Consider the following 16,832-nt stretch of genomic DNA (forward strand, 5'->3'; position numbering starts at 1 on the left):
GAAAAGTGTCTATTTGGGTCCTTTGCCCATTTTTTATTGGATTGTTTATCTTCTTTTTGTTAAGTTGTATGAGCTCCCTATCAATTTTGGAGATTAAATCCTTATCGGAGATAACGTTGGCAAGTGTGTTCTCCCAGGCAGTGGGTTTTCTTGCTTTGTTGATGTTTCTTTCGCTGTGCAGAAGCTTTTCATTTTGATGTGGTCCCATTTGTTTATTTTCTCGCTAAGGATGGTTCTTACCCGTGCTGGTTTCAGCCACACGGGTGCTCCACGCTGTGCGAGTGTGTCTTATCGGTACACCGCCACGACTTGGTGCTGTGTGAAGTCAGCAAATTCCTAGAGAGACTAACCAGTTCACTGCCACGCATCCCAAACAGAAACCATCCCCACGCGCCACCATATTTTTAATTTAATTTAAAAAATCAATTTGCAATGAATATTATAAAAATAATGTGCTTGAATATTTTCAGCTGAAAATTCTCACAAAAAATGATTTTAAAATTGGTCAGGTCTGCCACTTAGGGAAAACTTTTTTTTTTTAATAGAAGCGCGTGGCGTGTGGGGAAGGTCCGCCGCTTGAGTCTACAGATGCATATGGCATCTAGGGGGTTAAACGTGCGTTTCATAAAACATGGTCCTTTGTCCCTGTGTGGCTTCACGGGTCCGTCTCACAGGCATCGCCGTGTCTGAGTTACTGTTGCCCGTTTCACTTAGCAGACCCGAGGCTTAGAAAAGCCCTGTGACTTGCCCTGGCTTGTGCAGCTAGCAAAGCGTGGAGCCAAGATCCGGCCTCTTTCTCCTGCCCCGAGACCCCAGGGTGCCCTCCCTTCTGGGTCTGCGTGCTCTGTTCACTCCCCCTCCCGTGTCTCCCTGGTAAAGAGAGACCTCTGACCAGGTCAAGTTTACATTTCAGCTGTGGCCTGTATTTTTACTGTTACAATCTGCACGCGCCCTCAGAACCCACAGTGAAATCCTCAGACTATCCCAGTAGCTACTGTCATTCCTTCCCTTCCTTTCTGTCTGTTACCACTTTCATTCTCTCTTCACTCCATTTTGTCTCCAGGTTGTGATCCTTGGAGACATCAGGGAAGAGTGAGCAGACGTGAATGTCTCCCTTCCTCTCTCGACAGAGGAGGGTCGGTGGTCTAGGTCAGTGGTCAGCAAACTGCGGCTCGCGAGCCACATGCGGCTCTTTGGCCCCTTGAGTGTGGCTCTTCCACAAAATACCGACTTCTGCGCATGGGCCACGAAGTTTCAATCGCACTGTACGTGCGCACCCACACGTGGTATTTTGTGGAAGAGCCACACTCAAGGGGCCAAAGAGCCGCATGTGGCTCGCGAGCCGCAGTTTGCCGACCACTGATCTAGGTGGTCCCTGCCCCCTTCCGTGTGCAGAGGGACAGGGAAGTGTGCTTGGGGGTGGGAGGCAGGAGAAGCATTGGCTCCGCATCACTTACAAACCACGTGCACCTGCACCTGGAGGGGAGGAGCAGGAGCCTTGGCTAAGAGGAGTGAAACCAGCAGCTGATCGTCTCCACCTTCTCGCAGCCCCACGTTTGCATTGTCTTCTTAGGGTGACCCAGGGCTGACCATAGCATGTGTCACTCTCAGTCTACTGAGAGTTAGTCATCGCACGGTACGATGTGGACAGCCTGCCCCGCCTCAGCCCTTCCCACTCCAGCGGCCCTCTATGTTGCATTCATGTGTGTTAGTAACCTCACAAAGTAAGATTGTATATTTTGTGTCTTAAATAGTCTTCTTAAGGAAAAATACTTTATATTTAAGTCCAGACGGTGCTCTGCACTCTTTCCGGAAGACCTTGGTTAGTTGGCTGGTAGCTGGTTTTAGCAGGTAGTTAACTCAGCTGGTCTCAAATGGCAGACTCTCTCCATGGTGTGGGCAGCATCACATTTTCTTCCGTTCTCTTAGCTTTCGCTGGGCTTCTGGGAACCTGCCTTATATGTGGGAGACTCTGAGGTCAGCTAGAGATTTGGGGCAGAATTTATACTCAGAATTTGAGGAACCCTCTGCCTGGCTCTCTTCTTACTGGGATTTCCCCCCTCACTTTCCACCTCCTGTGGTGACTCAAGCTCTGGTTCTTCAAACCAGCAAGATTGGGCCTGCTTCTGGCTAAAGGCCTTCGAAATGTGGGCCCCGCCCTGTGCCATTGCCTGCCTCTGTGTCAGCTTCCCAGACTGGCCGCCTGGGTGGCTCTTCTGCTCCCACAGCCACTTATGTCCATAGTCCCTGCCTGAAAGAGGGTGGTCACATAGGAGCTACTCGAACTTGGCAGATACAAAGAGGTCACCATCTTAAAGGAAGATTTTAGTAGAAATGACTTCTGTAATAATTTTGAGATGGGTAACACAATGAAACAAAAGTACATTATTTCCTACAGTCTTCGATACCTAATACGCAGAGAGACAGTGGTTTTAGTGATTCCGTGAAACGAGATGCCCAGTCTGCCCGGCCTGTTTGTAAGGAAAGAGGCGCAGAGGCAGAGGCAGAGGCTGCCACCCTGGCCGGGGCATTTACCCCCAGGTCAGCCCATTACAAACAGCCGTCCCGGCTCAGGCTGCCTCCAGCCTTGCGCTCTGCACAGACCCGGCTGCTGCTGCTGCTGCTGTGTTAGAAGGTCAGCTCCATTCCTCTGTGGTGAGGCAGTGCTGGTAATTAGAAGAGATCATGTTTCAAACTGATATTCCCATGAACTTGCCAAAGCAAGCCATTCCCTCTTGGCTTTTTCTTCCCATTTCTTGCTGTTTCTCTGGACATTTTTCTGATTAGCCTGAGTAGCTGTGGATCCAGCCTGATTCCTGTGTCCACAGCAAATGTGATGTCACCATAAAATGATGTTGAAGTGACCAAAGTCCAGTCTTCTACAAAAAAAGTTATTCAAGCAAATAACTTTTTTTAAAAATATTTTTAAAATATATTTTATTGATTTTTTACAGAGAGGAAGGGAGAGAGATAGAGAGTTAGAAACATCGATCAGCTGCCTCCTGCACATCTCCTACTGGGGATGTGCCCGCAACCCAGGTACATGCCCTTGACCGGAATCGAACCTGGGACCCTTCGGTCCGCAGGCCAACGCTCTATCCACTGAGCCAAACCGGTTTCGGCAAGCAAATAACTTTTTAAAAGAAGAAATGTTGTAGGGTTTTTTGTTTCAAAGAAGAGTAGTATTCTCGGGGAAAAGGCTACAGAAGTGAAATCGATAAAAGCCCGTTGTCCCCGAGTAGCCTGTGAGGCAGGCGAGAGAGAGAACAAGTAACTCAGGCTCACTTAGGAGCGTGACTGTTCCTCCCACGCTTTGTCTCTCCGTCCGTCCGTCCGTCCGTCCGTCCGAGCGATGGAGAGGGCAGACCGAGTTCTCCTTTATCAATGAGGAGACAGGTAGAAACGGCCAGGCTGGGTGTGGGCAGCGCCTCACTGGGCCCTGTGTCCTGGCCAGCCTGACCGCTGCCAGCCGCTGTGAACCGTCAGAGCTGGGGATCTGTGTCCGTGTCAGTCCTGGAAACAAGGAACCTATTAGACCACTTTCTCGCTCTCCATGAAAATGCCTTTGAAGTGAAGTCATGTTTTGTTGCTCCGGAACGGAAATTTAATAAGCCCTCCCCGTGCCAGCTCGCCGAGGCCCCGAGACCAGGCCTCCCCGGGAGGGAGTGCTGCAGACGGAGACTGCTCAGCGCGCCTCAGCCAGGGCGGCCCTGTCCCTGCCCCGGGTCTTCGATGACTTCTGTCCGAGCCGGGGAAGTGAGAATAAAACTGACGCGGAATAAGCCCTCCCTCTCCTCTCCTCTCCTCTCCTTTCCTCTTCTCACGCGGGGGGACCTGTGGATAAGCAGACACAGTTGCCGGGTGTTCTGATGGTTGAGTGAGTCTTGGCTTTTATTGTTTCATCTGCTTGCAAGTTTGAGACTGAGAGCCACATCCCAGGAAAAGAGTGAGGGCTCCATGCCAGTTCCCAGTCGGCAGCTTTGAGCTCCCAGTGGAATGTCTTGCTACTAAAAATACTGTCATTTGGGAAAATATGTTTAAATCTGACCTCCTGACATGCACATTCTAGCTTTTGCTCTGGTTCTTCGGCAGCAGCCGTGCAGAGTTCAGAATTGTCTCCCCATGCCCCCGAGTCCACCGATGGAATCGTCTTCCACTGTGAAAACAGGCATCCTATGGGTTATTTATATTCCCGACCACTGCGAGCAACAAAGTACGGTTCCTCAGGAGCGTCTCGTGTTGTTTTGGTGTGAGAATGGAGTGCTGAGGTTGGGGGAACTGGCTCCCAGCTGTCACTGCCTTCTTGGGGGCGAGGCTGGCCTGTTCAGTGAAGGGGACATCGAAGTGACTGTCATGCAGCTGCCACGCAGTCCATGAGAGTGACGACCGCGGGGAGCCCACCACTAGACCCACAGGGCCACGCAGGGCGGGGGCGGGGGTGAGGAAGGGCTGACAGCGGGTTCAGACCGTATGTTCAGGAGCCGGAGAGCCGGGGAAGCGAGGTGGTGGAGACTCCAGTGGACGGAGCTGGGGAGGGTCTGTGGCCGGGACCTCTCGTAAGCTCCGTGGTTTTTGTGGGCACAGTGACTCCATTTCACCAAACAACCCGTGTGCCATAAAATTTCCCCATGGGGCCTATTTAAAATGGAGGCCCCCTTCCTTAAAGAGCATGTCACATGTGGTCTTACCATAGTTTGCTTGGGTTTTCCTTATTTGAAAAAAAGGATTTTTTTTAACTTGATTTTTTTTCTTGATTTTTGTGGACTTTTCAGTTGTCTTAAACTGTAGTTTTTGGAAATCCTGATTCCAGGGGTCCGTTATTTATTTTGAGGGTCAGGTGATTGAGAGAAGGTGGCTCCTTTGGGGCCTGTGTCTCAGGCTGGACCCCTGCTCTATGACCCTCTGGCCACCAAGTGCACAGGGAGCTGGGTGCCGGGATCTGTGTGATCCAGGCATATGAGGGCGGGATCGGCCTAGTGGGAGCGAAAGTCAAGCAGACAGTCCCGTTTACAGAGCATCTCCCCAAGGGTGACGTCGCCGGGGCCCAGCTGCCTGACGGCGTGCGCCTCCCAGCCTCGAGGGTGACGCTGCATTCTTAAGTATTGAAGCTGCGTGTCTCCTCGGTCATGATGACCGAGCTGGAGCAAGAAGAAACCAGACCCTGTTTGAGGAGGGTGGATCTTTCCCCTGAAATAGGAAGCAGTCCCCTTTTTTAAAACCCTCCGTTGTGGGGATAGTTTGCTGACCCGGGCGCGCTGGGAGCTGGGCTGGGTGAGCAGCAGCTGCTTGTCAGGCAGGACTGTCTGTCTGAAGCAGCGAGCACATTCCCACATGAGAACGGAGCGTTGCAGTGACCTCACTCCATGAGTAATTCTGGGCGCGGACTCCCTGCATCCACCAGGCGGCTGCATTCCTAGAGCTCAGCCTTGCAGGCCTGGAGGAGAGCCGATTGCCACGGTGGGGACGAAAGAGTCCCAGACCTGCCGCCCGCTGAGCCCGGGGACCCGAGTGCGATGGGCAGGGGGCAGAGGCTGGCTTGGCGGCCTTCTGGGTAGCTTCTGGATGGCAGAGAGCAGGGCCAGGACGCCGCCCAGCCGGCACAGAGGAGTGTGGGATGCAGCGAGGCCCTGAGTAGTCGAGCGGTGGTAAGTAGGTGCTGCTGTTGTAGGCGGGGGCCGGCACCAGGTGTCTGACCTGTGGGTTCAGCAACCTCGGACCTTGGGTTCTGGCTGGGAAGGAATTCAGACAAGACCCAAACCACAGAGAGCATTTCCTGGGTGAACCGCAGGGAGAAGTCATGCCCAGAAGAAATGGTCGGCAGACAAGCTGTGGAGGCAAAGGAAGGGCCTTGGAGCGGGGGCGCGAGGAAGCTCAGGGGACCTGCCTGGGTGGAGGGAAGGGGAGGCAGGCTGTGCTCCCGGGAGGGAGAGGCCCTGGGCCCTCCATCCTCAGGGCTCTCAGGGCGGAGACTGTGGGCAGCTCCCGGGAAGGTCCAGTAGCAGAGGCAGCAGCGTCCAGGTGTGTCCTCTCCGGCTGTGCTCTCCGCTGAGTGGCCGGCACCAGGGCAGGGTCACTGTCCAGTGCAGCTGGCCCTGACGTCAGCGCGGCTGGGTTTGCTGCTTCTCTGGGCCTGGGGCTGAAACAACTGCTCCAAACACACGGAGATGTTACCTCGTGGGACGGAAGGTCAGGGGTCCAACCCTCATGACCAGCGATTTGCTAGGGGAGGAAGGTCGCCCTGGGGCTGAGGTCCCACCCAGCAGTTGACTGTCCCTTGCTAGGCCACCTGGGCTTTCCATCCTGGTGACCTATACTCGCCCATCCTCTTTGCTCTGCTCATGTCCGTCTAACTGCCTACATCACTACTATCCACAACCCTCAGCTTAAAGCAGCTGGTATTCCAGAAGTACTGCAAATACTGTCACTGTTTCCGTATTTTCCTGAGGGGTGCATACTGGATAGCTGAAAGCGAGTAGGAAACAGCAGTATACGGAGGTGATGGCCAGATTGCTGAGCTGCCCCATAACATGCTGGCTCCCGCGTGACCGGATTCCCACGAGGAGTCTGTCCTGGGGCGTGTCTGTGTGGGTGAGGTGCCGGGGTGCTCGGGGCAATTCTGCTCTGCTCCACACACATGTAGGCACACACATCCATCCCGCCTGGGCGTGTCTTTGACCTCCCACACTTCTCCGTGTCTTCCTAGCTGTCCTCTGACCTATGGCTGGGCTGCAACTGGGCTTGCAGTTTGGACTCAGCTATTTTTGAGTCATTTTGTGAAGAGTCAGAAACCTGATCCTCTTTCCCACTCTTGATTGCCATCTACTGTGAGCCCGTGTGCTGCGAGACAGTCGGGTGGGGCTGGTGTGTGCTGGCTGCCCGCGGCTCCCTTAACCCCTGTGTTGTCTCTGCAGCACAATCCTGGAGGAGGAGAAGGCTCAGCACGAGGAGCGCGTGAGGATGGAGTCCAGGCGACAGGTCGCCGTGTCCTGGGACTCCGGAGGGTCCGACGAAGCTCCGCCCAAGGTAGTAGCGGCCCCCACCCAACTCGCATTCCTCCCCTGACCTCTGCGCCCCTAGGGGGGAGGGGGCGGGGGCAGCTGTCTGGAGAGGAAGCCATACCTACAGGAGGTTCTGAGAGTGACCCGTTCACTCCAGCAGTGGTTTCCTGTCTGCTCCTCGGTGCGTGGTGCGCTCAGGTTGGACTCATTTGCTGTGATTTAAAATGTTCTTTCTGGTCTCCGCCCCCCCCCCCCAGCCACAGACTGAGCAGCCTCCCTAGGGAGGCTTTTCCTTTGTTGGCAGCAGGGACCTGCTCCCGTCAGGTCACGTAAAGCAGGAGTCAGTCCCACCCGCCTGCTCCTTTGGGTTGGGTTGGGTCAGAGCCTCTTTCTGCTGGCTGGGGTGTTGGTGAGGGAACTCACGCATCATCCTCGGGCCTTGCCTGCCCACTCCCCTCACACCTGGGCTCTGGTGCTCTCCCCCCACCCCCCTTGGCCTGCTGAGCTGAGCTGAGCTGGGGGTGCCCCTTTGGCTCTGCCAGGCTGTATTTTCACACACTGGCTCAGTCGCCATGAACAATCCAGTCCAGACCATCCTCTGAAAGTAAATGGACAGTAGGGTTTTCTGCAATTAATAACCTGCGATTGGGTATTTCATTGGCTAAAAATATAGTAAGAAACTGTGACATTCTTTATTTCATTTTCTTTTTGAAAATGTTTCGAAATCTGTGAACCCGAAGTGCTGTTTGGATGCCACCCCAGCTTTTACCGTCTGCCCGAGAGCTTCTCTTTCCGTGGTGGTGCCTCCAGTTGTGCAGCAGTGAGCACTGCCGCCCATTTGACGATGTCTGGGGACTGGCACAGTTTCCCAGACTTTCAGGGGGGAGGGTTCCACAGTGCACCCTCCTCAACAAATGGAAACCCGAGGCCAGGCAGGAGGCCCGCGGCGCCTGTCTGATGGATGTCACTGTGAGCGACTTAGTGTTGGAGCCAGGACATTTCTCCGTCTCACCTAGTTTAACAACAAAAAATCCCTCATTGCCCCCAGAACAGCTGTGCGCCCCACTTCCCAGCCTCTGAGGCCCCCAAGTTGTCTACAGTGTTCCTGTCTTACCTCGGGACAGCTGCCAGAGGCCAGCGCTGGGGCGGAGGTCTGCCAGCTCACAGCGGGCTCTCCGCAGGGGCAGGCTCCCTCCTGTGCCAGCCTCGCTGTGCTCCCTGTGGCCAGGCATTCACACTTCAGCCCCACAGATGGGCGCCAAGTAATGCACCCCACACCCCCAAACTCACAGAGTTCCAGGCCTCTCCCACCTGGGCACGGCCCTGTATCTCACGCTGGGGGATGTGGAATGTGCTCATTCGGCCGAGTTCTGGCAGCTGTGCTGCAGGCTCGTGGGTGCAGGAGGCAGGGCTTTTCCTTCTGTTGCCGAGTAGAGAGACCAGCTCTGCTTCCGTTTTTAAACACCCCGCTGTTTTGGAGGTGCTTCCAAGTGCCTGTTTTAGGTTCTTTCCTGTCATCAGAGATGGTTCTGCCTTTCACACAGGCCTCCGCCAACCACCCCCACTGCCCCATTTCATTCATGAGCGTTTGACTGGGACAAACTGCAGTGTCTGTGGCTGGTTTCACTGCCACAGACAGAGTTGAGGAGTCAGTTACTGTGTGGCCCCCAAGATCAGAGTATTTACTCCTGGCCCTTCAAGAGGAAGCTTGGCAAACCCCAGACAATGTTGTCAGGGCCAGAGAGTCACCGGCAGCTGTTTCCATGCGGCGCTGGGGGACTGGGCTGCGCCTGGAAGCCTGAGTTCCTGGAGAGGAGAGCCGGCAGGTGTGCCGTGCGGTTCAGGTTGTACGTTTGGTAGACATTTTCTCAAAAAAGAAAGAAGCAAGACTGTCTCGCCAAGGAAAACAACTGATAACATGTGTTTCCAGGGATAAATTTTGCATTTTCAACCAAAAATTTGAATCTTGAAAAATATCTCTGTCACCTTGATAGTTGTGCAGTTCCCAGCCTCTCTGCTCAGCTCAGGGTGGCGCTCACAGTGTGCGGCGTTTTCAGGTTGTATGATGGCGTGTGGACACTGGGAAGAGCCCGTAACTCAGTTCTCCGGCGTTTCCCAGTGATGAACTGAGCGGTGCGTTCACAGCCGAGAGACGGCAGTGGCTGTGATGTCACAGCTGGCGGCGCAGTTTCCAGTTCCCTGTGGCAAGTCGCCTCCCACTGCCGAGTCTAGCTGTCGTACCAAAAAGCAGCCGCCACAGTTGTTCCAAGAAAGGATGAAAATGCTTGAAGTTCAGGTGTCTCACCAGCAGAGTTTAGAGCGGGGAGTGACTTCAGAGTTGCTCGGCGCCACCCCCTTCATAGGTGAGGAAGTAGAGGCCAGTCTGCCGCTCCCTGTCCCCGGCCACCCACCAGCAAGTGGCCGAGCAGGGCGGGTGCCCAGCGTCACTTTCCCTCCAGGCCGAGTGGTGTGAGCATCTTCTCACGTCTGTGCTCATTGGCCGTCGCACGGCTTCCAGGTCCACTCAAGTCCTCTGCCCACTGTTGAATGGAATACTTGCCCTTGTATTGTGGGGTATGCCTCTCTCACCAAATAGACGGTTTGCAAATATTTCCTCCCATTCTGTGGGCTGTCTTTTCACTTTTCTAATGCTGTCGTTTGCAACACAAAAGCTTTGAATTTTGATGAAATCTAGTTTATGTATTTATTTATTTTGTTTTGTTGCTTGAGCTTGTGGTGTCATAGCCAAAAAACTATTGCCTCCCCCACAGATGTGTCCTGTTTTCTGCTGGGAGTTTCACAGCTTTAGCTCCTCCATTTAGATCGTGGCCCATTTGAGTTCGTTTTTGTGTATATTGTGAGGAAGGGACAGCTTCATTTGCTCACGTGTGGATGCCCGTTGTCCCAGCATCATTTATTGAAGAGACTATTTCTAACCCCACTGCGATGTCTTGGTACCTTTTATCATTCTTTCCAAGTAAACTCTTTTAGAGAAATACCTTCTCCTATCATTTTCAGTAAAACAAGGGTTTATGATTTACCAAAGTGATCAAATACCTATTCATGTGATGCTCTGTTGGTTTGTTCACAGCCCAGCAGGCCTGGTTATCCTAGTCCGAGGTCCAGCGAAGGGTTTTATCCCAGCCCACAGCACATGGTGCAGACCAACCATTACCAGGTACGCAGGCCTTACCGAGACAAGATCTGCTCTCTCCCCTTTGCACGGCTCGGGGGCGGGAAGGGCGGGTGTGTTTGTGTTTTTATCTGTGTACTTAGGAGTATGTCAAGGGGCACGTTGTCCTGACATTCGTGTGGGGCTGTGAGCACTCACCGCTCTGAAAGCAGCCGGGGCAAGTGTCCCATGGCCCACAGTTCCCAGGCCGGCCCCCTTCCCCCTGCTCCCATACAGTACAGGGCCCCGTAGGCATGCGCTCTGCAGAGCCAACTCAATGGGCAGTTCTCCTGGAAGCCAAGAATAAGATTCAAAAGTGCCTTAAAAGCCAGATGAGCCCTGGCTGGTGTGCTGAGTGGTTAGAGCATCGGCCCATGCACTGAAGGGTCGTGGGTTCAATTCCCGGTCAAGGGCACATACCTGGGATGCAGGTCAATCAATCCCTGGCCTCAGTCGGGGAGTGGTGGGAGGCAAGCAACTGATGTGTCTCTCTCACGTCTATGTTTCTCTCTCCCCCTCCCTTCCCATCTCTTCCCCTTTTCCTCTCCCACTCTCTCTAAAAATCAATGGAAAAATATCCTTGGGTGAGGAGTAACAAAACAAACAAGAAATCCAGATGAGTTGCCACATGGGCAAGTGTGGAAGGAAGGGTGGGCTTGCAGACAAATAACCTGCACAGAGAAGTGAATCCTTGAGAGAAGGGGCCAGAGCAGAGTCAGTCGTGGTTGGTTTGGATTTCTGAGGGAAGGTGTCAGCTTTTCTTAAGAGGCAGGAAGCCTGGGCTCAGTGGGCACTGAGCAGGGGTCAGACACAGCATTGTTTCGGGAGAACATGACGGCTCTGAGAGAGGAGCGCTTGGGTCCCGAGAGCTGGGTCCTCGCTCTGTGATGGGCGCGCCGGCCATGGCGCTTGCCGGCTGGGGCTCTGGTGCGTGTTTGTTAGTGGTGGGTGTCCCCTGAGGACAGGGACTCTCCTGGCCTTTCAGCGCCGGCAGCAGTGTGTACAGTGGAGGCCAGTGAGTAGAGGACAGGAATGAGCAGCCCCCCGCTCTGTGAGTGGGAGCAGCTGCAGCGCCTTCCCTGGCGGCGTGTCAGGTCCTCTGTAGCCTGAAGTGCTCCTCTGGTCTGATATGCTCGGTGTGGAGAGAATGCCTTAAGGCATCCCAAATCGCTTTGTTGTGACAATTCCTCAACGCTCCTTGGCAGTAAGATGTCCTTTCTGACCAACTATAGTGAGGGTATAAGCATTTTATGTTTAGCAGAATTTTTACTATTAAATATTGGCTTCAGTAAACGGAGAGAACTGTCTATATGTCTCATTTGACAGTTTAATTCCATATTGTCGGGATGGAGATGGGTATCAGTCAATGCCTGGAGGCCTAACAGATACACAGAACCTCTGCTGAAGGCTGTGTGCCTATTGGCTGTTCTTTATCTCATTCAACATGTGACTGAGAACCCGGCCATGGTACCAGCCACATGAGCTGCGGGAACAAGTGCAGGGTCCTCCTGTCCTCTCTGAGTGAGGGAGGGAGCGGATGAAGCCTCTCATTTCCTCCTGCCTGACGCTCTTCTCCACGTCTGGCTGGCTGTCTCCTGTCGGGCTCATGCATCTTTGTTAGAACTTGAAGATTGACTCCCCACCACCAGCCCTTGTTCACCAGGGCACAGCCTTTTGGGGCTTAGTCTGTTGGGTTGGGCAGGAAGGGGTTCCATGGCAGTGCCTGGCCAGCCTGTGGGCGGCCTCGGACGGCTGCTCCCAGCTGTCGTCAGTGTAGGGTTCGGACTGCCGGGCGTGGCCTCAGTGCAGACTCCCCGGGGCCACCTGCATGCCTCGGCTGGTGACCTTCCTCCCCCTTCAGAGCCGACAGTTGGTGAGGATCTCTTGATCTTCACAAGTCAGTCTCCCTCCCCACCCCCTGCTTCCCTCTTGCACTCTCTAAGGAACCTTGAGGTCACAGGTCCACTCCCGTCTCAGGTTCCGCATTTATGTCCATCTGCAAAGTCCCTTGGCCCTGTAAGGTGACCGCGAACTGGACGCGAGCAGCTGGGGCTGTCATTGGGCCCCACAGCATCCTCTAGTCTAAGTTATCCCCTCTCCCGTGGGCGCAGACTCTGCAGAACTCGTGTGTGCGAACCTGACCCACCCCTCACTCGCCCGCAGGTCTCTGGCTACCCTGGCTCCCACGGAATCCCAGCCATGGCAGGCAGCCTGTACCCGGGGCAGGCATCCCTCTTGGACCAGACAGACTCGTGGAATCACAGACCCCAGGAGATGTGCATGTGGCCGCCCAGCGTGGAGGTAAGCTGGTGCTCTTAGGCTTTCGTTTGCTAACGGACGAAGCTTTGCCCGAGGTCCCTTTTCCTCCTGAATCCTGGGGTGTCGTGTTGGTGACCCACTTCTCAGGCCAGGATGCTCCTTTTCCTCGCTGCTTTCTGGTGCTGTGAATCCTTCTCATTAACAAGAGGAGAGATGCCACCAGCATTAGCCCGTTGGTTTGGAAGGCAGACCCCAGACCAGTGGTTCTCAACCTTCTGGTCCTTTAAATACAGTTCCTTATGTTGTGACCCAACCATAAAATTATTTTCGTTGCTACTTCATAACTGTCATGTTGCTACTGTTATGAATCGTCATGGAAATATCTGATCTGCAGGATGGTCTTAGGCGACCCCTGTGAAAGGGTCGTTTGACCGCCAAAGGGGTCGCGACCCACAGGTTGAGAACCGCTGCCCTAGACTGAATGGAATAGGCGTGGAGCCGAGGCAGAAGCAGGCAGACGGAGCCGTCAGTGCTGTGGCCTCTGCCTGGGGCCCTGCTCCCTCCCAGACCGTTGCGCTGTCCCCTCGGACTGAGCACACCTGGCACGGATGCTCACTCCCCCCTCACAGCGTCTCCCTGCCCGTGCGCTGAGCGTAGCGATGGTACTTTCTAAAGGTGCTTGGCACGCAGCAACTCGCAGCCTCCAGGAACGTCGCCCACAAGCAGTGTGAGCCGGCCTGTCTCCACCACCCGGCTTCCTTGTGGGAAAGACAGGGAAGAAGTAGGAGCTTCACAGGTCGACCTGAGAGCACCTGCCGTTTCTGCCCTCAGGACCCTGCGGCGCTGGACCTGCGCGGGATCGGACAGGTGTTGCCCACACACCTGATGGAGGAGCGGCTGATCCGGCAGCAGCAGGAGATGGAGGAAGACCAGCGCTGGCTGGAGAAAGAGGAGAGGTTCCTGGTAACTGCATTTCGGAAATGTCCTTCCACCCTTAGCCCTGCTGGGGTCTGTGGCAAAGGTTCCTCTTTTCCAAAGCAGGAGAGCTGGCTTCCCCTCCGGTTCCTGAAACTGGCAGTTGTGGGTGTTTGCTCTCCTGGAGTTGCTTTTCCAGTATCAGTTTCTGAGGGTAGCAGTGGCCTTGTGGGCTCAGAGGTGTGAGCATTTCTGTGGCTTCTGTGTTACCACCGAATTGACAGAAACAGCTCCCCGAGGTGTCAGCCTGCACACGGGCTGCCCGCCTGTCTACTTCCGTGATAACATGCTGCCCGCCACAGACAGCTGCCTGTCATTGAGAGACTGGTACCTCATTCCCGTTGAACTTGTCGTTGTGTATTCCTGTGTGTGCAGATGCAGTCGGTGGTTAGGAGTTTATCTTGGATTTTCCGGGATCTATCACCTGAATCTTGTGGCCGGTTTCCGTGGATTTTCCGAATGCACAGCTGTCGCTCTTTAAAGCTCTTCATCTCACTCGATGTTTCTTAGACACGTTCCACTTCTCTCCTGGGGTGTCTCTTGCCAACTTTAGTATGAAGTAGCTCCTTGCTGGCTTTTCCTGCTTTTATTTTTAAAGATAGTGCCTCTAATAGTTTTCTCCATTAAGTATAATTTGGTATATTTGTGCCTGTACATTTTAAATATATTGAGGTGGTGGTGGTGTTTTTAAGAAAACTTGAGCCCTAGCTGGTTTGGCTCAGTGGATAGAACATCGGCCTACGGACTGAAGGGTCCCAGGTTCGATTCCAGTCAAGGGCACATGCCCGGGTTACAGTCTTGATCCCCAGTGTGGGGCGTGCAGGAGGCAGCCAATCAATTATTCCCTCTCATCATTGATGTTTCTATCTCTCCCTCTTCCTTCCTTTCTGAAATCAATAAAAATACATATATTTTAAAAAAGGAAAAGAAAACTTTAAAAGGTTTAACATGAGCTACCTGGAGGGCTTTGCCTGGGTTTATGCTGGTCCTGCATCCCGGGATAAGTCCCTCCTCCGTCATAGGTGAACCCTCTTCTCAGGCCTGGTTTATTTGTGTGGTGTTTCATTGGGATTTAGAATTGATGCTCATCAGTGAGAATAATTTGTTTCTTGTCATCGTTTATTGGCTTCAGGATCAGCATAGTGCTGGTTCCTAAGGTGAGTTGAGTGATTGCCACCCTACGGATTTGGGTCTTCGTTAGGTCCATGTCGTGGGTGGTGGGGCTGAGAGCAGCAGGCAGTCAAGACAGGGCCGCCTCCAGTGACGGGACTGAGAGCGAGGAGACGGGAGCAGTAAGCATTCCTTCCGCCTGGGCATTTTAATTGGGATTTCTGCAGCATTGTCCCCGCCACAGCCACAGTGATGTTCCTAAGATGCAGGTCTGATCCTGAGTCTCTGGTGTAAACTCTGCTGGAGCTACCCCATGACCCACCCAGCCTCCTTCTCGACCCTCCTTTCTTCCTGTCCTCCTGGGTCAGCCTCCGATTGTGGCCGAGAACACTGAGCACTGAGGAGAGGGACAGCCCCCAGGTCATTGGGGAGGCTGAGCAGCTAAAATGACAAGAGCGACAGCCCCAGAAGATCTGGGGAGGAACATTCCAGGGAGAGGGCACGCCAAGTGCAAGGACCCAAGGCGAGCTGGGAAGGAGCCAAGTACGTCTGAGGGTCGGAAAGACAACCATAGCGGCCAGAGCGCAGGAATGAAGGGGGACAGACCACACGGGCCTCAGGCCATGCGGGGGCGGGGGGGTGGCCAGGGCCTGGCGGTGGTGGGAAAACAGCATTTTGGCACTCAGAGGGTCCTTGCCATCCTGACTCTCCTTTCAGACAGCATTACGAGAAAGAACCTAGACTTCGGAGAATTAAAAATCCTTGTTACTAGGACCCTGCATTGTTTTCTCTCTTTATGCTTGAATTTCTTAGCCTGTGAAGTACTTCGTGCCCGCCATACGGTGCGGGTAATGCTTTCCTCATAGAGGGGTGAGGGTGACATGGAAGCAGTGGAGGGAGGAGCCCCCATTAATTTTCAAGGGGCTTTTTTCTCTCTTCCTCAGTTTGAGCTCCATAGATGCCATGGGCTGCGTTGATGAGAACCTAGACTCCTAGGTCATGTGTCACAGTTCCTGCTATGACACAGCGTTCCTACAGACAGTCCCAGAATGCCTTCCCCGCTCCTGACCCCAGGCTAAGGAAGAGGAGGAGTAAGAGTTCGGCCACACTCAAAGGGTTTCTGCAGAGGAGCCCTGAGGGGATTGCTCGCTCAGGAGCTGCAGAGCCTTTTATTGGATTGGTTGGCTGTTTTAGGAAACCTTCACTCTCTCTTGTTAGCGGGTAGCTAACAGCCCCTGGAGTGTGAGTGCCCTGTGTCCCCAGGACACAGAGTCGTCAGTGCCGCCTTTTAGGGAGGCACTTTCCAGGGCAGGCTTGTCCTGCTGTCCGCGAGGCGGGCCAGCCTCTGGTGTAGTCCGAGCTGTTGTGCGCCTGCTGCCCTGGCTAAGTAAAATAAAATCCACTTACTAAAAAGGGGAAATTTTCAAAAAGATATACAACATACAAGCCACACTTTTTTATTATGAACTTCAACAGACCTAACACTATTTCAGATTGCTCTAGAAATTTCTAAAGATTCTTGTCTTCTGTTCTGTCTCCTCCTGGCCTGGTAACAGATCATTTCTGCCCCACCTTGGTCCTCAGACTGCTTGGGGAGCAGTGCTGCCCCCCAGTGACATCAATTATGCAGCCTGGACAAAGAGTCAGGTTTCTATTGAAAAATTAACTCTTAAAGTTGCTTTCTCAGTCATAGTTACCAGATTTTTTCGAATAGATCCCACTTTCAGGACTCACGCGATTGCATGGTCATCTACATATATAAAAGGCTAATATGCTAAGTGTCCATTGACCATCCGACCGGTCGCTGTGATGCACACTGACGATCCAGGGGGCAGATGCTCAACGCAGGAGCTGCCGAGATGCACACTGGCCATTTACAAAGAAACGGCACCGCAGACCTGGTGCTGACAAAGCAACACTCGGCTTCCCCCAAGTGGGACACAGGCCCCGCCACCACCCCGAGTGACACCCCACCAAATCGCAGCTAATGCTACTGAGACCCCATAGCACAAAATGCGGCCCACAGCCCAGCCCAGCCCGGAAATGGTTGCTGTGGGTGTCAGGTAATGATGTCATGTAGCAATGTAGTGACTAGCCTCCTTGGAGTTTCTTCAGCCCAGGAACATGACTTGCTTTATAGCCAGGTGCAAACATTTTACACTTAAACAAATGTCTGTGAAGTGTTTTCACGTGCCTCATCTTATTTGATCCTCACAGAAGTCCTGGAGTAGGTAGATAGGAGACTCAGTGGAATCCTATTTTCTTTTCATTAACTGGAAAATGGAGATTTAGAAAGCTTAGAAATTTGACCCAACTGA

At 53.5% G+C, this 16,832-nt stretch overlaps 1 protein-coding gene and 1 long non-coding RNA gene across 11 annotated transcripts in view; one reads left to right on the forward strand and one right to left on the reverse strand.

Annotated features, from left to right (window-relative positions):
* Positions 1-16,832, forward strand: part of PTK2 (protein tyrosine kinase 2) — a 99,908-nt gene that overhangs the window by 71,295 nt on the left and 11,781 nt on the right. For all 10 annotated transcript variants that reach the window (XM_005877797.2, XM_014549035.1, XM_014549033.1 and 7 more), the window contains 4 exons: positions 6,912-7,023; positions 10,090-10,176; positions 12,334-12,471; positions 13,261-13,392. In XM_005877797.2, coding sequence (XP_005877859.1) covers positions 6,912-7,023; positions 10,090-10,176; positions 12,334-12,471; positions 13,261-13,392 — 469 coding nt within the window. The remainder of the gene's footprint in view (positions 1-6,911; positions 7,024-10,089; positions 10,177-12,333; positions 12,472-13,260; positions 13,393-16,832) is intronic.
* On the reverse strand, positions 7,704-10,074 carry LOC106728083. The gene is made up of 2 exons (XR_001364331.1): positions 8,113-10,074; positions 7,704-8,010 (listed from the first exon to the last, which is right to left on the reverse strand). It is a non-coding gene; the product is annotated as an uncharacterized LOC106728083 (long non-coding RNA).

This window comes from Myotis brandtii, unplaced genomic scaffold (genome assembly GCF_000412655.1).
Source record: "Myotis brandtii unplaced genomic scaffold, ASM41265v1 scaffold532, whole genome shotgun sequence".
Lineage (NCBI taxonomy): Eukaryota > Metazoa > Chordata > Mammalia > Chiroptera > Vespertilionidae > Myotis > Myotis brandtii.